This window comes from Eubalaena glacialis, chromosome 5 (genome assembly GCF_028564815.1).
Source record: "Eubalaena glacialis isolate mEubGla1 chromosome 5, mEubGla1.1.hap2.+ XY, whole genome shotgun sequence".
Taxonomy (NCBI): domain Eukaryota; kingdom Metazoa; phylum Chordata; class Mammalia; order Artiodactyla; family Balaenidae; genus Eubalaena; species Eubalaena glacialis.
In genome coordinates, this window is record NC_083720.1 from 51,224,093 (window position 1) to 51,245,886 (window position 21,794).

General features: G+C 40.9%; 1 protein-coding gene across 3 annotated transcripts in view; it reads right to left on the reverse strand.

Moving 5' to 3' along the window:
* The window catches only part of PPARGC1A (PPARG coactivator 1 alpha), a 99,142-nt gene extending 78,020 nt beyond the window's left edge, over positions 1-21,122 (reverse strand). For all 3 annotated transcript variants that reach the window (XR_009701091.1, XM_061192134.1, XM_061192135.1), the window contains exons 1-2: positions 20,927-21,122; positions 15,808-15,987 (exon numbers count right to left, since the gene is read on the reverse strand). Coding sequence is in view for 2 of the 3 variants with exons in the window: in XM_061192134.1 (XP_061048117.1) it covers positions 15,808-15,987; positions 20,927-20,974 (228 nt within the window). In the remaining variant the exon portion in view is untranslated. The remainder of the gene's footprint in view (positions 1-15,807; positions 15,988-20,926) is intronic.
* Positions 21,123-21,794: the final 672 nt, after the last annotated feature.

The following is a 21,794-nucleotide window of genomic DNA, read 5'->3' on the forward strand; positions in this document are numbered from 1 at the left end:
TGCTCTTTGGCACACGTGATAATAATACTCATTTTGCCTAAGAGGGGCCACTGATAGCTTCTTAAGTTTAGGGATTTAATAGTTTATCCTTTGCCTGGTGAAGGTTCCCACTGAACACAGACCCAACCAACCACTGGCCTTTAGTGTAGCACATGGTTATAATACAGTTTATGGACATTGGGTGTATGGCAAATTTCCTTTGGACTCTCATTTCTTAAGACTTATTTCCACTGACACTCAAAGGAGGACAGATTTAATTTCTGAGAACCCCCAACTGCACATCTTTTTCTGTCCATGCCTCCGCACTTCATTTGCATTGATTCTTTCCTTTCCACTGCTCAGCTCCATGGAGGACACTGAGATGGCAGGGCAGCCAGCTCGCACACAGCCTGGGATGGGCTTTTATGCTCCTGGATGAAAGGTCAGGTGGAAAGGCCCACCATCGGCACAATGAATCTGGTCACTCAGGGACCATCCACTGGTTCAAGAATAGCTTGCAGGTGAGTGATGGACAGGGTCACCACTGCCCGACTGTATCAGGAGCTATTATGACAGCCATAAAGAGAAAGGGAAAAATTGAACAACGGAAGAATGATTCCTGAAGGGGACATGAAGAGAGGCACAAATGTCTTCATACAAGGGAGAAGCGTGAGAAGTACCAGGGGAGCCGGGCTGCTTACAGCAGTCAGGGTGGACGGCATTCTTTGAAATTGCCAAAGTTTGAATACTAATGAGGGGTCATGGCCGTTGGGCTCAGGGTCCATATAGAGAAACCCACGCTGTCCATTCTCTCCCCTCAGGTGAAAGGTGACAGAGCTGGGCCAGAGAGTTTGGATAAAGAAGACACACTTAGAGCTTTCCTTGGGTTTCGAGAGAGAAATGAGATTTAGAGAACTCAGTCCTGCACATTATCTGAAATCCTTTACCCAAAACCAAGCAGCGCATTTTAGTGATTGTCTTGTAAGCCCTACATCCTCTATTTATAAGGATCTCCAAACAAAATGGGAAAAAAAGGGGGAAATTACTCATAGTACTGGTAATACAATTGAGTGTGTTCTCAAAGAATATAAACACATGAATTATGCATTGTTGGAGTGGTGGTTTATTTGGGGACTGGGTAGAAAAGCAACGAAGGGGAAAAGTATCAGTAATTTCCTTCTAAGGTAATGCAGGGAATTACTTATTTAAGGATAACTCTGCTGAGCTGTATTTGCCTTGACCAATGGCCTTAGAGCTAAAGAGCTTTACTCCTGACAAGAAAAAAAAAATCAGTGATCTTTTTATTGGAGGAAATTTTTACCAGTTGTGTTCTTTTTGTTTTGTTTTGTTTTGTTTTACTTTTGGCTGCGTTGGGTCTTCGTTGCTGCGCGTGGGCTCTCTCTGGTTGCGGCAAGCAGGGGCTACTCTTCATTGCAGCGCACAGGCTTCTCATTGCGGTGGCTTCTCTTGTTGCAGAGCACGGGCTCTAGGCGCGCGGGTTTCAGTCGTTGTGGCGCACAGGCTTAGTTGCTCTGCAGCATGTGGGATCTTCCCAGACCAGGGATCGAACCCGTGTCCCCTGCATTGGCAGGAGGATTCTTAACCACCGCGCCACCAGGGAGATCCCACCAGCTGTGTTTTTTTAAGGGAGAAAGTGATCTGACAAATTATACAATGAAGTTTAACATTACATGGAATGTTCTCCTATTAGGTACTACTACGTGGGAAAAACAGGATGATATCCAGACCCCAGGAAAATCTTTTAGATGCAAAAATATGTGTGTGTGTTTGCATATATGCCTCATTTATTTCTCATGATCAGGCATTAATCCACATGGGCACTTGTGCAGATGAATCAAGAAGTTGAACGGCTTAACCACTCAATTTTTTATTAAAGCATTTAATGGGAAGATTTCAAAATCATTTACATATTTCCCTCATCTTAAAAATTATGAGAATTGATTTTTGTAGCATTATGTGATATTGTAAAATGACCGCAGGGAGCTATTTGGAAATATAGCCCTGAGAAATACAGGGCACTTTGCCCTCAACTGAAATGGCCCCAGACAGTCATATTTTGAGTAAGTGTCTACTTTTTGTAGTTTTTAGTCTCATCTGTTTTGGCCAGTTCCTACTTCCCACCCCTTGCCTCTACAAGCTCATTAACTTTCTAAATCATTTCTTCTAATCTCCCATGTGCTCAGAACACAGGTAACTAGATTGGTGTAAATTGCAAGTAAAACAAAAGGAAGCAAGTGATAAGTGAGAGCTGGAGAAGCTTATCTGGGAATAAAATGCATTGAGTTTGAGGGTATGATATTTTTTTCATCTGGTTTGGCTTCTCAGAGACATTTATACAAATGGTATGTTTCTCAGCTATGTTTCAGACAATTAATAATACTAAGTTAATAATGGCCAGAGAAATGAGGTCTCCTAATATGAATTTTAAAAATAACCACTGTGATTAAGTAAAAATGCATCCCATCTATGGAACGTACATCTTCCCTTTCAGCTATGAAACATGTCGCTGGAAATAAAAACGAACCAGCAACTAAAGGAAAAAAAGTGGGATCGCTGTTTTGTTTTTCCATATCACAAAAGCAGGAGGGAGGTCACACAGTACTGTTGGAGGGTATCATGGCTTTTGCTGACTCAGAGAAGAAACACATTTGCCATTCAAAAACAAATTAAACAGGGCATGGATCATGCTACGTGGATTGCCAGACTCAGTTACCTGCCAAGACCAGGCAACATTCTGTTACCTCCAAATGCATCTAAACACAGAAAATTCTTTGGCTCTGTGTGGACAGAATGTCTTTGTCAAAATTTTCAGTTGGAACAAATATTGCAAAGCAGTCCAGATGAGATCTGTCCCGGGAGAAATTGACACAAATTCCTTTAGGACAGAGGAAGCCACCTCAGCTACATTGCTGGGATTGCCGGGTGATAGGATTAAAGGAGCTAGAAAGTGGCATTGTGACCTAATATAACTCTCAAATCTATTGCACACAGAGCCCTAGAACTGTGGACCAGAGGGGTAAGATGTCACTTAACCCATGCAGCATCGCGGCGTTCAGATGCTCAGGTATTTGACTAGACTCTTCTCCAGTGGGAATAGGAGGCGAGCCTGCCCATCAGGCAGCACTGCCTAAAAGAAAAGGCAAGCCGATATCAGTGGCTCAGAGGAGAGCAGGGTGTCCCTGCTAAACATGTGCTAGCAAGACACAAGAGGATCCTGACATGAGAACATTTCTGGACAGGATCTGAGTTGGCGAGGATCCCTGGACACCTGGGAGAACTATGTCTGGAATACAGAAGCTCCAATTTCACCTCTGAACAAATGTGAAGCTAATGGCACCCAGCGAAGCTAATGTCCTTAGGCCAAGAGTCCATGGAAAAACCAAGGGCATTCCTATAATAGAGGGACATTTTCCCCTATATAAGCACCATTCAAATCAGAAATAAACTTCTCGGAAAGGACTGGGGAGAAAAAGTTTAAGCCGGAGAATTACAGGGAAGTGAAAGGGATCTAATTGAATCAGGCCCAGTAGAGATGTAATGCTTGGTACCTCCAGAGAGAAGAGGAAAGAGGTAGTGAGCCTTCTTCCTGTGCCTGCCTCATTCACGGAAGCAGGTAGGACCATCCATGAAACAGTGCAAAGACAGCTCCAAGACGTAGAAAAGCCACATATTCAAGGTGTTGTATATAGACAAAAAGTGTGTCAGGCCTTCCAGCTGGACTGAAATATCATTCTCACAGAGAAATGTCAACAGGCCTAAAATGGTGCAAAATGGTATTCATCCAAAGGAGCCCCAAATACGTTGCCAGGGGCTCAGTGTTCCACTCACAGCAGCCTTGTACACTGGTGAGAGAACTTTCTGCCGACAGCCTTGCCCCCTTCCCTTGGGTTGACTACCTCTCCTCTTCTCTCAGCCATTCCAATGAGCAAACTGCTGTTTTTCTCAATACACAGTTGTGTAGGACACCATAAATCCCAGGTTCTCTAATTTCAAATATTCTGTCCCACTGCCCTGCTTTTGATGGACCCTATGCCTGGGCTCTTGGTTTGGAACAGAAGGTCCCATTAGCTAGGAGAAATGCTCTCCAGCAAAATTCCATGTCGAGGTGAAGGCATTTCTGAAGATGATAAGTGTACCAACCCAGAGAAGGGCAGAAATTATCTGTGAGCGATAATCAGGATAACAGGCAGGTGGGGAAAGTCCCCGCTTTGCTTTCTCTATCAGAGAGCTTATCTCATTTGATTTTAAAGCCCCGTCTTCATCACTAACCGTAAGCTTCATGGTACCATGGACTTTGTCTACACGTAATCACTGTATCTTCAGAAAGCGGCAAGGAGACGGGCATGCTAATGGTTGACAGTAATTTTTTTTTTTTAATGAAGGGATAAATAAATCAGTGAGAGAATAGAGAAACTGTTAAAATCCAGAAGCATGAAGAAATGTGAAAATACGCACAAGTTGGAGACCAGTAGCTTCGGCAGGCAAGTGGTTTCTTCCATGAGAAAATGTGACCATCCATACCACAAGTGATATGGGATGAAAGATCAGAGTTAGTCATACCCCCTCAGTAATACATGCATTCTAAAGCACAGTCCTGAGGTTTTAAAGTTGGCATCTTAACCAGGAAAATCCACATGACGGCAGAGAAGGCAACACCTTCTGTTTCCAGACCATTTGAAGGAAGATGGGGAGTGTTGAACACACTCTAAGAATTTCTCCAAAGTTCAAAAGTACTTGGCATCAGTTTCTACTCATGCCTCTGGTGCCGAAATATCAGCCATCGTGGAAACTGGTCCCTGCGGTTGCTCCCCGGCGACTGGTATGTTTCATTTGTCCCCCTCTCCTTTCAGTAAATTGCACATTTGCTTCAATCATTTCTCTGCTACATCTCTCTAAATTCTCTATCGTGGGAAAGTCTGATCAAAATGTCCAGCCTTCACTATGACCCAGGGCTCTGGTAATAAATTAAGAGTTAACTGGAGTGCAAATGAAACAGAGAGCTTGCCAGAAGATGGTTAGAGAATTTCATGACAATTAGCACTGATTTGCGCTACAAGAATACAAAAAAAAATTGTTTCAAAGGAGAACAAAAAAAGCTTCTCACACGTACATAACCCAAAAAAAGCCTTCTAGCACTGACTGAAAATGATACCATTGGATGACAGAAGAAACACACCAGATTAGCCAATTAGCATTCACCCAAGAAAAGTAAGCACTTTGGAGAGAAGGGAGAAAAGGAACCCATCAACGGTAATATCAACTTTACAATAGCCCTGACTGTTTATCTACCCAAAGGAAGTGCTACCTCCCAATTTTTTTTGTGACCCTCTCGACAATTCTGGGGGAAAAAGTGTTAGTTCAACATTATGGCAAGTCAGAATATGACTCTATTTATGTGACAAGTTGACAACATACAATTTCATGCTTGTTGAACTGATCGGTGTTATATATTCACTGTGCATATTACGAAGCCTCACTGTTATAAATATGAAACAGTATACACTTATCCAAAGTAACTCCAGCAGTGGCAATTTATAGCTGGGTTGTTTGTGCTCTTACAAAGCCCATTGCCACCTTAAGGGGCTGCAGCGCACAGAAACAGATGTGAAGTGTGACTCTGACCAAAATGGACTGACGATGACCTATGTGAAAGCAGGCTATTACATTTTGGTCTGCATGGCAGCTGACACTGGTTTGTATTTAGATATGTGACTGGTGAGAACACTGTGTCCTTAAAGCTCTGTTTAAACATGGGCCAAGACATTTGTCTGCTGGACTAATTATTTTACCACCCAGCCATGGCAAGTATCCCATTTTTTTCCCTAAAAAAAAAAGAATGCGTATGTGTATGCACACACACACAGGCACACAGTTCCACTATGCTGTGTAAAGTTACAGTCAGTACTTTAAACCTTGGTCATGTCAGGTGAATGTTGGCAAGAGTTCTGGAACGTCTGCATAACAGAATTGTACCACGTTCTCGACCAGGTGCCTGGGAACGGGACAAGGCCACAAACCATCAAATCATAAGCTGTCCCAGACACTGTTTTTGGTCAAATCATTTCCTCCTTTCTTTCCCCGCTTTCTTTCTTTCTCTTAGCAAGCTTCAACCAATTTGCAAGTGTTCGCTTCCACAAGGACAAATTTGGAAGAGTGAAGAACAACACAATTTATCCAAATGTGGAAGGAAATGAGGGAACCAGGTGCCTTGCTAAAGCTAGATATCACAAATTTGCATAAGTAGTTTCCCAACGACAGAAGTGCTATTTGGAACAAAATAAATTGCTTGTATTGTATGCAAGGGCACAAACCTTGACCAAGTTTGTGGTTGCTTCCCTGCTCCTATGTTTCTTTAAGTACACCCTGATATTCCTGCTAAGAAGCCCAAGTTGGTGGCCCTCTGTAGGTAGATCTAAAAGGATAATAGTTTATTTATTATTTCATTTAATTATTTGTTTTTAGGTAGACCTAAAAAGCTTACTGTTTATCTAGAAGTCTTCAACATCTGTATGTGACTATTAAGAAAAATAAATAAAAAATATTTGAAATATGAATTACGTTGCTGCAGGATTTTCTAGTAATTCTTTTGTTTCCTTTTTGTTTGTGTGTTTGCTTAAGAGTAAGTAACACCCTTAGCTCTCATTTTGAGATCTAGCAATGCAATCACTGACCGGAATCGTGAATCTTTTTTGAAAGATTTTAATTCTAGTGTTTCGGAACTTCCACACTCTAACAAAGTTTGTTATTCAAAATCTACATCTCTTTCTACTTTTCCTGTTGGACTGAAGTGAAGGTGTTGTCGGTCTGTCTAGTAAATCCAACCCACAAGATAACATAATCACATACATTCATTTCTCAGAGACCTTGGCGGTTCTTATCTCCTTGCTTTTATGATCTCTTATGAACAGCCAGGAATAGCAATTTGCAGGCTGTTTGTAAAGCCATCTTAGTCTGAACCCAGCCTTCCCCTCTTTTATCACACGGCGATATTCTGCAGCTAAATCCCATTCGCCACAGCAAAATTTGCTCTGAGCTCCACTTTCGAATAATTTAAGTATTCTCTGTGTGTATGGAACATATCAAACATGCAGTGTAGGGCGATTATCATTTCAATGAACTATTTATTAATAGAAGGTGGTGTGTGTGCTTTGCTTAGATTTATTGATATGCTGCCCACTGTATACTGCAGCCTGAAGCTATTTAGTTCATGGTCATCAGCGTCTCAGACAAGCAGCTCTGTGGCTCTCATGGTCAAAGTTCTCCTTTGTGCTTTGCTCAACTTTATTTTACCACTATATCACCTAGAACCTTAAACACAAGGCTTGAGTTCTGTGTTAAATCACAATTGTTTCCTATTAAGTGTTCCAAGCTCCCCATTTTTATTAACAGTTACTTTATTAAATCCTTAATAACATAGATAGAATAGTTAGTTAATTTGTGTGTTGAGCCATGGATGCTAATTTGTAAACATAATAACATACTGCAATCATTTGCATAATAGCATTTTAATCTTTTTAGTAAAAGCTGTAATTCCCTACAAAGTACACTGCAATAGAAACTCAGTGACTATTGGTAATAGTACAAAGGCCTTAAAATTCTGATTCTATTATAGTGTTGGAACATACCCAAACTGCTTCCATAATCTCTGAAATGTTACTATTCTCTGATTTAGGTGTCTGCGTCAAGCATAAAAATGAAGTATAACTGGTAGCAATAGACTATTTCCTAAATGTAATTTAGTATTCACTAAGCACCAGCACTTTGCAAATAGCTCTGAGGCTTTCCTTCAAAGATCAGAGCTCCAGCCCTGCATATTGTGTGAGAAACACCAAGGATCTCACACTAAACTCAGTTGTGCCGAAGACAAGGCTCCAATAAATCATGCTGATGTGGCACAGGGCAGGGCATCGGCCACCAAGAATTTGGCTGTTAAGTCTCCTCCCTCCTCCCTGCCCGACCAGCCTGCTTTTACCTCCTTGAACTAACTGCTTCTGAGCAGAAGTTTGGGGGAGAATGAAAAAGTGGGGGAAATAGTTAACAAAGTTACTTCTAAAAAAAAAAAACACAAAAAAACACACAAAAAAAACAACTCTAGAGGGGGCTTGAAAGAGCCCATTAACACCAATCACAAGACTGGCCAAAAAAACAAAAAAACAAAAAAAAAGCCTACTTGTTTAAAAGTCAAGCCAAGTCATTTTACGCAAGATCTGGTAATTCATTAATCTATCCGGCTGCAAACCTTGAATGAATAACTTGCTCTAGTAATGGAGATGGGCAGGTCTACACAGCATCAGTGTTTAGGATCTGAAACTATGCAAATTATTCTATCATTTTGGAACAGAAAAGGCACAAAAGTATCTCCTATTATCATTTTAGGGTAAATTGCATAATGGATAAGAAGTCATTTATCTTCGTAAAAATTTGCCCTTGCCAAGAGTAAGAGTGTGTATTTCCTTGTGTATCTCTCTCCCCTTTTCCCTTGCTCTCATTCTAGCTGCTTGTAATTCAGCATCTTTGGCAGGCTACAGTAAAACACAGTACCCTGCTTTGCTTTCAAACTATACCTCAGAGCGCACAATCTTGAAAGTAACCTGAGAGGTTAAAGAAGAAGAAAAAAATGGTCCTTACAAAATTGTTTTACATCACAGGCAATTCATTTTACAAAGCACACAATAAAAGTTTTCATTGCTAAAAGAATAGGCACATAATTATCGGGACAGATAAACCTTGTTAAAAATGTGAAGTCTGGGGTAGAGAACAGTGGAAGAACAATTTGGCTGCCGGTCTTTAATGTTCATCTTTTTATCTGCTTTGTGTGTTGATATCATTCAGAGGTGAGCCATCTGCTGGGCTGTGTTTCCACGACATTTCATATAGATAGGGGGAGGAGGACAAACAGACACTATGTATAAGCTTACTATGCAAGCACACATAGTTGCTATACAAAGAGACAGTTTGTCAACTGCAGCATCCTGAATCTTAATTACTTTAACCTCGGCTAATATCTTTGAAGTAAATCTAAGAGGCATTGCGCCACTTTTTCCTGATTCCTCCCCAAGTTTTCCTCCTTGTGAATGTGGGTCTCCACTTTCCTGGCTCCAAAGATATCCAGGTGGAGTAATTTTTAGTTCAATGACCCACTGGAGAGTCCAGGAGGTAGGAAAAGCCCAAGATATGTCCATAAAATGTCTCACCTCCTTCTTGGAGTGCCAAGAGTATCGAAATAGTTGGTCTCTATCCCCAAAACACAAACTAGTACCTTCTACAATCACTGTGCCCAATTACACATATGGATTCTCACTTTCCAAATTGCAAATGGCTAAGAACTGGATCGACTTCCCTGAAAAACAGCAGCCGACCTCATCTTTTGTAACCACAACTTACACTAACAAAAGCAACCATCAGGAAAGTTAGTGGTGAAGGATGTCATTTCACCGGCATCCTTTGACTTACTATTTATTAGTAGGGATTGATGCCAATAGACATAGCCCCATGGGTCAGAGCTCCTGAGCCATATTTTTCCAGTGGTCAGCATAATGGCAAGGAGGAAACAGGGTGATAAACCAGATGTTCCCAAGATAAGTCAGATGTTATCAAGACAAGAAGTCTAAACAGTCTTTAACTGAGGTGTGTAGAGAAACACACACACACACACGTGAACACTACTCAGTCTCCCAGCTGGATAAGCCTACAGTAGAGGTTGAAAATAAAGCAGCACACAGGCTGGGTCAGATTGTTGCTTCCTGATTTGTGACTCTCCAAGATGAACATCTAACTGATTTATACCCAGAATTTGAAATTTTGTGGTAGACTACAAATGCAAAGATAAGTACAACATAAATTTTTAAAATACTCCATAAGTCTCCAGGAGTTTCAACATTCTTCAATGTTCTTATGTTACAGCCAATTATCTCCCCACTTAAATGGCTATTATTTTCTTACTTGAAGTCTATATTCTCCCTAAGCGTCATTACCAAGTGTGGCAAAAATCTGGTTGTGGGCCGTAAATTGAATTTAAATGACAAACATTTATTGATTGCAAATTGGAGATTCCAGAAGTCTTCAAGAAGTGATTATTGTAAATGAATTCGGTCTCTCCACATAACAAAGGAGAATTTATTCTCCTGATGATTAAATTAAGGGGAGGTGGTTTGGACACACATTTTTTTCTCTGTTTGTTTTATTAAAATTCCAAGAGGTGTGCCATTCATAGAAAAGTCTGCCTGACCTCAGGCACAGTCAGAAGCAGGAATTCATTACCATGGAAGGCTACAGAATTTCCTCCAAGGAGACAAGTGAGAAAAAGCAGACACCACGTGAATTTGTGGATTGGGTTAAATATGTTCTGCCCCTGACGCAGCAGGGAGATGGGAGCCCCTTTGTAAAATGACTCACAGTCTAAGAAAGTGCTTCAGCTCCTAAAAGTGAGCAGAAACTTAACCAGATAGATACCCATGAAGTTCCAATTCCCTTTGGAATATTTTCGAGTTAGTCTGCTTTGCCACCTCCCTCCCTAACCTAACTCATATTTATCAGGACTGATGGAATTTTCCTTTGAGGTGCTTCAAATTTTGTTCCCTGGATGCCATCCCCTCTGCTGTCACCTTGTCCCTTCCCTGCACCTGCATCGCATGGGGTTTGGAATGCAGCAGAGCCTGCTGTCGGATTTCCTCTACTTTCTGCTTGTCCATAGCTCTTAAAACGATCAGAACGATCACCCTTAAATACCATCTCCGTCACATTGCTCTCCTGCTAAAAATCTTCAGTGGCACCCTAATTCCTATCGTGTAAACACTTGCAACTGGGTCCTCAGGGCCTGGCATAATTTTGTATCCACCCTAAATCCAGACTTACCTATCTTACTCCTGTGCTCCCACTAATACATTTTTCACTTTGAGTAAACCAAGCTCTTTACCTTCATAATCCGTCTATGAAAAGACTTCACTCTTATTCTCTTATTAACCTGGGTGATGTTATTCTTGCTGATTCCCTCCTTAGCTAGGATACATACATATACACACACACACACGTACATATATACATGTATATATGAATACACACAGTCTTGCAATATTTGCCAATTGCTAATATATATATAATATATAACCCCATGCATATGACTATACATGTGCACATATGCATGGATGTATATAGTGTTACGTTGTTCTCCAATTACTGATATATATGAACATGTACATATATATGTCTATTTGTATACATAGTCTTCCATTATTTGCTAATGGTTTCCGATTTCACCCTCCCAAACTAGATTTAAAGTCCTTTAGGAAATAGATCTATTGGAGCTTTATATGTAATTTTCACATTAACTAACGCAGTTCACACCATCAATAAATATATGATTGTTAACTCATTCATGAGGTTGCAATTATTTACTGAGTACACACTTTCTCCTGCTTTCTAAGAAAACATCTAGAAAAACTTCAGTGACCAAGACAAGCTGGTTCCCTGCTCCCAAAATGCTGACAGTCTTTTGAATAGCCAAGATCTGTTGTTTTTAACTTCTTCATAAGTATATAATATATGCCCATTGTAGAAAAAAATTAGAATACAACTGAAAGTCGAAGGAAAAAATGTAAAATCATCTATATTCCCACCATAATGATCAAATATTCTTGAAAGCTTCCATCCACCATTCCCCGGTGGCATATAGCAGGACACCTTACAGACAGATAGCAGGAAACCACCCTTTTTCTTTTACAAAAGTTCACAGGATCAGACCTTCCTGCAAGTTTCAGTAATTACCCAACGTGAATGCTGGCCACAGCTTAGAGACCTTCCCTCCCCATTAGCAAAGGCAGCCTTCAGTACGTATTATGAGCAATGACCTAGAGACAGCTACATTCTCACTCTCCACGTACTAAAGAACCCCAAGTAGCTGCATTCAGAAGTTAACAGACCACCAAATGAAAGATGCCCATTCAGTGGAATCAAGGAGGCATCAAAGCAGAGGTTAAAATAAAGCAGAGACAAGGTGGCCCACAATGTCCCAGAAGAGCCAATGTGCTTATTTAACCTAACCCATGCCACCCATCTTTACAACACTGCCATGCTTTAAAAGTACTTCTTTATTCTCCTCCTTCCAACAATGCACAAAGCAACAGAGAGAAGGAAGTTGTGTTGCAATATTCTGAAACATAAATCTTGCTACCAGCCGGTCCAGGGACAGCATCCTGTTTTCCTGACACATGGATAAGATAAACTGGGTGCTGCACCTATAGGCCTTGTGTCCTGTTTTGCTAAGTGGCTTCTGAATCATACGTGGTCACCTGCATTTACACATCCAAACATAGGTTGTGCAAGCAGATATCGCTGTTTGTGTGCCCAGTTACTCAACCAACATGCACAACTACGCATCAGCTCACGCTGCTCGCGCTCGGGAATTCACTGTTTCCCAGATTGGGACATTCAATTCCATTCTTTTTTTTCTTCTTCTTCTTAAATTATTCAATACATAAAAATCAAACTAAGATTCAAATTATGGAAGAGGTCAAAGGAAGAAATTTCGATTTATACCCAACGTTTAAACATTCTGCAATACTAAACGTCACTCTAAATACCCGCTTTCTTCCCGCTTTGATGAGAATTCAGAAATCCTGTGGCCAGTTTCCAGCAGTGTCATCAATGTGATACTTGAGTCAGGGAAAAGTGTTGAACTGCTCGGTGCCTTATTTTATTCTGGGAATCCGAGGTAGATAATGCTTGTTATTGGCAGATCAGAGGTGGCAGAGACCGTGACTGTTGGGCTTGCTCAAGTACAAGGCCTTCACAAATGTGATGAGGCAGGGTTTTGAGAATTGGAGGAGAACAAGGGAGCACAGGTGAAAGTCCGCTGTGAGAGGTTTAAAGTCACAGGCGCTGGGAAATGCCTTTGGGGTAATGCAGCTTTGGTAGAAGCAATGTGCAAAGCTGTAGCCATTCAAGGGTTACTCTGTTGCCTATGGAGCTTCTTCACAGGGGAAGACACAATTTTAGAATTCCACCTATGCTCAAAACACACTTTTTTCTTCGTTGTAGAAAAGATGTCTGAGTTTAACGCTAGAGGGCAAAGAGTAGAGGCATCTTTTCTGTATGCAAATGCCGAGGAAGCTGCTTCTGTGTGTAACAGTATTGCCACATTTGGCCTTGCCCTCGGCATCGACAAAGAAGAATGGGTTTCGTGACATCAGAGAAAACTGTTATGGGGACTTATTGATACAGTCACTTTTGCTGTCTGCCACTAAGAGAATTCCTGACATATCAGTCCTGGGGCCCTGGGCATCTCGATAATTTTATATGGCTTCTAAGTCTTCATATCCTGTATCTTAACTCTATTTTCTCTCTCGGAAATCTGACGGATTCATCTTTAGTGTTTTCTAAAAATTGCGGTGACTTTTTTTTTTAAACAGGGTTTCTTCACCTCAGCACTATGGTCACTTGGGGCCAAATGATTCTTTGCTGTGGGGAGCTGTCCTGTGCATTATAGGATGTTAAGCAGCATCTCTGGTCTCTACCTACTAAATACCAGCAGCACCTCTCTGCCTCCTGTCCTAAAAATCAAACATCCCTCCAAACAATGTGAAATATCCCCAGGCAGGCAAAATTGCCTTCAGTTGAGAACCACTGGTTCAAAATGAACTGATGAGAGATTAAATGAAATAAACCTTGTGTTTAGAGTGTTGAAAACAATTCTACCAGTAGTAGAAAGTTATATAGGAAAACAAAAGGGGTGTCTTTGTGTAGATTAAGCATCTATAGATATATAACTAGTTGCCAAACCAAGTCTCCCGGAAGTGTAAATGAGAAGTACCTCATGCAGGTGCCACGACATGAAATACAGGGACACCAGCCATGAAAAAAAGGTGTATTTTTTGCAACCAGCCCACAAGGGAGGCCTTGACTACCACGCCATCGCCCCAACCACCTTTTAGTTTTTCCCTAACCATCTTCTTCAAAATGCATGGCATTCACCCAATATGAAATAGTCGATTTTTAGATAAGAGGTCTATGGAGATGGACATTTTTAAAAGTACTGTTTACTTAATGCAGCATGACTTAAAATGGGCCTGTAACCTGACAAGTGTACTGAATGAGGAATGTTCAATTTACCAGTTCGAACCAGCCAAGTCCTCACATGAACTTTCTGAGACCCGGCTGAGAAGCCTGGGAAAGTATAACTAACCACAAACCCTCAGTGTTTCCTCCACCTGATTCCTTCTCCCCAGCCTTCACTCCATTACCTTAAGCACTCTTCTAAGACCCACTTAATGCTCCAGACATATTATAAAATCTTAGCGGTCAACAGAATCTACAGCCACCTCAGCTCACCAGCTATATACCTGCTTCCATGTCAACCAACACTGAAAGGAAAGATTCTGTTCTATTTTTAAATATATTGAGCAAAGAAGCAGCTTGGTATGTAAAGGATGGCTGTCACCCAAATTCACTGTTATTCTATTTTTAATCAAGGATAGTAGACTTTGAAGTCAGATACATCTGGGGTTCAAATCCCACGTCTTTGTCAACTGTGTGATTTTGGGAAAATCACTTAGCCTCTCTGAAACTCACTGTCTGCATATGTAACATGGGAATGATAATAATAGTACCTAAACAATAGGTTGTTTTGAGGGATGAGTGCGATGACATACATAAAGCAAAAGTGTGCTAAAATGTTGGCCATTTTGTTATTACTATTACTCTTATGAACATACTATATTCATCATTCACTCACTATTCACGAAGCACTTATTCAACACCTTCTGTGTGCTGGAAAAACTCAGTAAATATTGTAAAATGGGTTTTCTTAATGACTCAATAAACATTTATTCAGTGCCTTTTATGTGCTGGGTGCTGGAAAAACTCAATAAATATTGTAAAATTGGCTTTCTTAATGACTCGAGATTTCAACCGAACAACACTGAAGTATAAGAAATGTCTCTGCTGGTGGATAAAAAATACATTTAAAGTGCTTTGTATGGAGCCTGGCACATGGTAGATAGAAAATGTTACATGATAATGGTGGTGCTGGTGGTGGTGATATTGAAAACTAGTTGATTTGATGATCTTTACTCAATTCACTTGCCAGAGTTTGTCCCTCTAAGAAACCATTTATTTTCAAGTAAATGAGTACTGATCTTGTCAGAAAGAACTTCTTTTCTCAAAGTAACTGTTTAATAGATGCAGATTAACATTCTTTATTACAGGGTAGGCTTCTAATAAAGAGTCTAGAGTCTGGGAGGTAATTCTCACTACTGAAAAGTAAATTAATTTTGACTAATTTATAAGTAAATATCAGAGTAGTTGGGCTTAGTAGTTGGGCTTAGAAGTTTCCATAATATAAAGAAATCAGAGGTATGATTATAAATATGATAATGATAGTAAAAAAAAAAAACTGCTCACCTACTTTGTAAAATAATTAAAGGTAGACCTCACCCCTTGGTTAAAAAGAAATGTATTCTTTTACATTTTACATTAGTTTACAGTAGGCATCATTTTCTGTGGGAAATAGACAGGAATAAACAGGTGTAGACGTTTGTTCTTCTTTGTCATTTATTCTTTCACAATCCCTTAGTATTTCAACAGAGTTTGATGCACTCTGTTGTGGGTCCTTAGGGCCTTAATTCTCAAAAAAAAAAAAAAATTTGTCTTCCAAAATTGTTTTTCCACAAAATAGGAAGTGCCTAAGTATGATAAAAAGTCTTTTGGTGACAGCAAAGTAAGAACTCATTATGCTTTCAGGCCAATAATCATGTCAGTGTGGCATAAGCCAAGTTCAATGAGAAATTAATTTTCACCAAGGGCTGTCCTTACCTCAAATATGTTTGAAGGCTCATTGCTGTACTGATTGGATATTATTTCTGACTGGTCACTGCACCACTTGAGTCCACCCAGAAAGCTGTCCGTATCCAAGTCGTTCACGTCTAGTTCAGAAAGGTCAAGTTCAGGAAGATCTGGGCAAAGAGGCTGGTCTTCACCAACCAGAGCAGCACACTGCAGGGGGCAGGGGAGGAAAGAAAAAAGCTTTCATTAACTGCAGGAATTTATTAAACTGCAATAGCATGTGATAGGAATTAAGCCTGGTTAATTCAACGACACCACCAAAGCTGGTTTCCAGGGTTTTAGTCTCCAGAATAAACATCCTAAATTCTTTAACTCACTTTGCTCCCAAAGGATACTTTGCCAGAACCATTCCATCCTAAATTCTACCTCCAAATCCATAGTAAATGCCATGCTTCCATGAAGCCTTCTCTGATTCGTCCAGTTAGAAATCAACTTAGATTTGTTGGTACCTCTTTGATAGTAAGCACTTACCAAGTTTCAAATTGTTTTCTGGTTAACTATATGCAAAATTTCACTCTACTCTTAGAGTATAAGCCCTTTGAGGGAAGGATACAAATTTGATTTCACCTTGGAATTGCATCACACATACGAGAGATAAAATAAACGATTACTAAATGAGAGGAAAAAAAATAAGAACTATACCAGGAAAACTTTCTCCATTTACTCTCTCTTTAACCATTATAATCCATATAATTCATTTAGCAACTAATGATGCAACGTCCTTTAACGTGTCTATGGTTCTCTTGAATTGTTATTTAAATCTTTTACTTGACTTTTCATGAGCTTCTGAACTTCTCAAAAAGGTCAAAAATAAATCCATTGAGATGAAGGACAAAAATCATATTTTTTATGATCTTTGTTATCTTACACTATGTGTAACTTGCAAGTCTTGTGTGTTGGTGTGTGCATCTGTGTATATGTGTATACCGTTGGGATCACCTGAAGTCTGAAAAGCAAAACCACTCTAGCACACCACAACTATGTTTTTGTTCATCATTTATATATTCCTAAACTATGCTCTAAGTGAATTCCAAAGAACAATTTTTTATTTGGAGTTTTAAAAATGATTTCAATAGATTGAGAGGCCTAAAATACCCTCTACCGTGACTGGGCTGCTTGTCACCTCCTTGCATAGAGTAAGTGGTCTGTTAACTCTCCTGCACTGTGGCTTTTTGAGGAAAGTGGACCCGCTTCCTAAGGTGGGCTTCTAACCTCGAACTGGCTATCTGACTGCTGATTCATCACTGCCAATTGTGAAGAACCCTGCAGAAACTTCCTTTTGAAGGGATCTGGTGATGCCAGAGCCATAAGGACTTTATCTATCTGCAAGCCGAGGGGTCTCAATTGAAAGGCACACTCTCTGAGGTGGTACCCTCACGGCCCTCCCTCCCAAGGCCAGAAGAGATGCTGGGGAGTTCTTCCCATCCAGGCAGCAGTTGGGCATGAAGCTAAAGATACTGCTTGACATTTAGATTTTGAATAAAATAAGTTCTACGCAGATTTTTTTTCTCAAGCACCCCTGTCATCCCTGGCAGGCTACATTACATAGGTCATATGCAGCAGCATGATCGTAAGCACCACGCTGAGAAGTAGGTACTGGGTAATGGAGTCAGCAGTTGGTAAGGGGAGGCTGGGAGAAGCCTGAAAATTCCTGCACTTCCTCCCTAAGACCACTGGGCCCCACTGAGATCGCAAATTGCAGGCACAAAGGTAATGCCAAGAAAGGGCAACCCCCTTCATCTCAACTCTTCCCTTATCATTTTATTGGTCTTTCTCTTTTATTATTGGAGTTAGCCCAAAGTTACAGATCCGTATACTTGACTAGATTGATAAGTAAGCGGAGGCTGGGCTGAAGAGAAGATTTTGTTCTGGGACAGTGTTTGGATTTTGTTACAGGCACAACACTTCCCGGTCTCCACACTTGCCCACTGCTTGTCCTCCAAACACAAACACACACACACACCCCCCACACACAGTTAACTCTTCCACAACACGACCAATTCAGAGACAAGGGGAGAACTTTTTCACTGGTGCAAAACCCACTAGGATTAGGGGAGAGTCCTTAAAATAAAAAGCATAAACAACAAAAAAGAAAAATAAGTTAAACAACGTAGGATCTCTACATCTGGCTTAAATTCCTTTTGTGGAGAGCATACTCTAGAACCTGTGTTTGGGAATGCTGATACCAACTGGTGGACAACTTCTTGCTGTCTCTCTCTTTAACAGCCCTCTCGAGGCATGACTTCTTCAAAACCTTTTAACCTTTCAGAAATATGTATTTTTCAGTAACTTTTGAAAACCATTAAAAAGATCAGATCAATGTTTTGTATTTTACTCTGCTGTAATTCACATATTTCTTTCCTTTCCTCTCTCTGTCTGCCTCTCTCATTTTTGCTTTTCTGTTATCATTGAAAAATGTGCATGTGCTCTTGCCAATGCTGACGTGCTAATAAAATCAGGGCTTCTGAACGTGGCATTATCCTGATAATCTAAAACACATTAGTGGTAGCAAGTGTTCCTGTTATTAATTTATATTTGGCCTTTGGATGATGCCAGACTTAACAGTCCGAGCCCTGGAACTGTCCCCATCTGACACTCTGATATTTACTGCTTCCCTATACATCTGTAACAGGTGTGCTTTATTGCAATTACGGAGACACATTCTACTGCCTCTTTGCAACTATGACAGCTATTTCACAACCATAGCCTTAATTTTATAATAAGATTTAAGAGGATAAAGCAGTCACTAAACACAAAAGGCTAATTATTGTACGTTATTTCACCCCAACAGACTTTTCTCTTAGTTGAAGAGCAGACAATAAATTAGCTTAACTGCACTGATGATAATGAAACATTATAATTAAGTATAATTCTCCATTAACCTTTTGGAGGTTTTTGTGCCATTGATGGTAAATTTTAAAGAGAGAGAGAGAAGAAAGAGTGGACTTGGCCACATTAATTACATTAATGAAAAAAGAATCTTACTTCTTAAAAAAAATATTAGGACAGGGGATAAGGGGCAGGGCAGGGGTCAGTAAAGAATGACAGTCTTAGTAGAGTGTATGTCATCGGAACTGTCTCTATCAATCTTGGTAAGCTTATTGGACATCACCTTCATTAAACTGGGAAACACGGGGGACTCGGAGTAGCTATAGTGATAGAGGCCTTTATTAACCAATGTACTGTCCCGTCATTATGTGCAAAAGGGCATAATACGTTTTAGGATGACAGCAAACATTAATGATTCAAAAAATGAAAGCGGCCTACGCTACCTGCTGCTCGTAATATTTGAGCCTGGCGGAGGTGATTCCCAGGGCTGCCACCACCGAGGCTGGGCTGCTAGCAGCCTGCTGCCTCCAGCGCAATAGAGAAGCGACTGGCCCATCTCAGCTGACCGACAACTCAATCCACGGCTGGACAATTAGCCCGAGACCTCACCTCCTTAAGAACAAAATTAAAAAGCCGCTGTTCTAAACGGTTCTGACGCTTATTTGAAAATGACTGCAGGAATGCCAATGAGGAAAATAAATCTTCCTTATTTCCATATGATCTAGTTCTTCAATCAACTCCTAGCAGCATCAGGAAGAATACATGATGGAAAAATGAAACTACAGCAGCTGAGACCCACAGTGCCAGCCAGACAACCACCCACAGGATACTCCAGCTACTCGAAGACAATTAGGACTTTGAAGCCACTTAGAACCCTGACTCGTAATAGCTGCAGGACGTATGAATTATCCATAACTCTTCCACCTTACCAAGAAATCACAAGATAAGAACAGTTACAATCCGCAAATATGTATCTGCCAAGGCAAGAGAGGGCAAACGGAGCCAGCATTTGCAAGCCCAGCGAAGAGTTAAGAATCCAGGGCATGCCTCACTAGAGAGGAAAAATGCATTCGCAGACGGCCTTGGCCAAATTATTTTCACTTTAGATGTGTATCGCAGCACCACATGGACATCTTATTTAATCAAATCACGTGTAGCCCTTGATCCTCCCCTTACCCTACGTGCCCCCAGCTTCCCAGAGGAAGCTCTCCCAGCCCTTTGCCAGATTCATTGTTAGCCGCTCAGATCCTCCCTGCAATTCAATTCGGGTCCATCTCACCAGAGTCCACAGAAAGTTTTGCTTGTTTCCCAAGTTGGCCAAACTTTCCGAGAACATTCCATTGTGTTGAATGTGAACATGCCGCGGTCCTCCGTCCCCCCCGCTAGTCACTCTAGACTCCAGAGGTTACGAGGAAACCGGCTCGCTTTTTTCCCCCCTGTATGAATTGTAGCCAGCAGAGACTGTGGAATTGATGTATTGCCATCTATTTTTACACAAGCAGCGAGCAGCTCCACACACAGTCCTGCATAAACTCTATTCTCTCTCCGGCTTCAGGCAGCTCTCCGTGGTACAGAGAGATTTAACCATTGGCTTCCCTGCCACTGACGCTGATGGAAAACCTTGCACCGTAAGGCATTTTTTTTTTTTTCTTTGCTGGCCAAAGCTTTCAACCACATAGAGGAGTTTTAAAAGAATCAGCTTTGTTGTTTTGTGTTCTGTGGGAAAAGCAATCTAAAATAGCCCAGCAGGATTATTTAGGATTTTGTGAGTTCTGTGATGAACAGAGAGAGAAGAAGAAAAAAATCCAGACTAGAGTCAAAACTGACTAGATTTGAGCCCATCTATTTTAATATTTTTATCTTCATCTTATTATAAATAGAAATGGCATTTTTCCAACCAGGCCACTAAACACCACTGGAAAGACTTCAGCTTCTGATTCATATCAATATCTTAGGGCATAAATATTGCATATGAGTAGAAACAGAGCCAAAGGCACATGGAAAGAGTTTCTAACTGCAACAGATCCTGATGACAGCAGCTAAGCTTTGATTTGTTCACGGTATCTCAGAGCCACCTTAAAATAGCAAACTTATTGGAGTTAAGATAAGATTGAGATTCCCTTCCCAAAGCTCCTGCCCGGGCTACTTTGCTGCCTCCTCTCCTCGCCCAAGCCCAAGCCCTTCCCCCTCTTACAGGCATAATTGCATTGCGAGGGAAGCTTCCGTCCTGGCTGCAGTGCTGAGCCCAGCCCCACCTCACCTCGATGTCACTCCATACAGAGTCCTGGTTGCACATGTCCCACGCCATCCAGCTCCTGAATGACGCCAGTCAAGCTGTTTCAACTCCAATCCACAGTGACACAGAGCACACACTCATGCAGGCAACCAGCCCCTTACTGAGAGTGAACTGAAGGCACCTGTCTTACTACAGTCCCCAGTCACATGACAAAGCTATTAAAAAGTAGGCTGGGCTGTCACTCACCCAGCCTCCCTTCTCCTGTGCTGCTAGCTGCTCAAACTCGTGACGTCACTCAAAGGCAGCCCTCTGCCTCAGTGAAGTAACGCTTAAAAAAAAAAAAAAAAAAAAGCGGAAAGAAAGAAAGGAAACACTTGGACTTTTGGAGCATCATGCTGTGACTAAAGCCAGCTTTGAATGCCACCGACTCTAAATGGAGCCCTGGCCATATAATAACTAAAATCCCCTGCAATCTTTTTTTAATTTATTTTCCTTCCAAAACAAGCAAGTGGCAAAGCTCTCTGTTTCATGACAGAGTAACTACATTCTTAGCTAAAATGTGGACTCCCTCAGGACTCAGATTTGAAGACATCCAAGTGGACTTGGTTTGGGACTAAAGCAAGATCTTCTCACATGATGGATTTTTATGAGACATTTTCTAATTGGGGGAAGTGTTTGAAAACAGAGAATGGGGCATGCTTTCTTTCTTTCTTTCTTTCTTTCTTTTTTTTTGCTTATTTAATCAACAAAACAGCCTGTATTTGTTAAGGTATAAACAAACTCCTCCACCCAGAAATCTGCTGTCCCTGTGGCAGTAGGGAACACCAGCTCCCGAGAAGTGTTACTGCAGTTTACTTTGCTCCATATAAGGAGAACAAGCAACAAAATACCA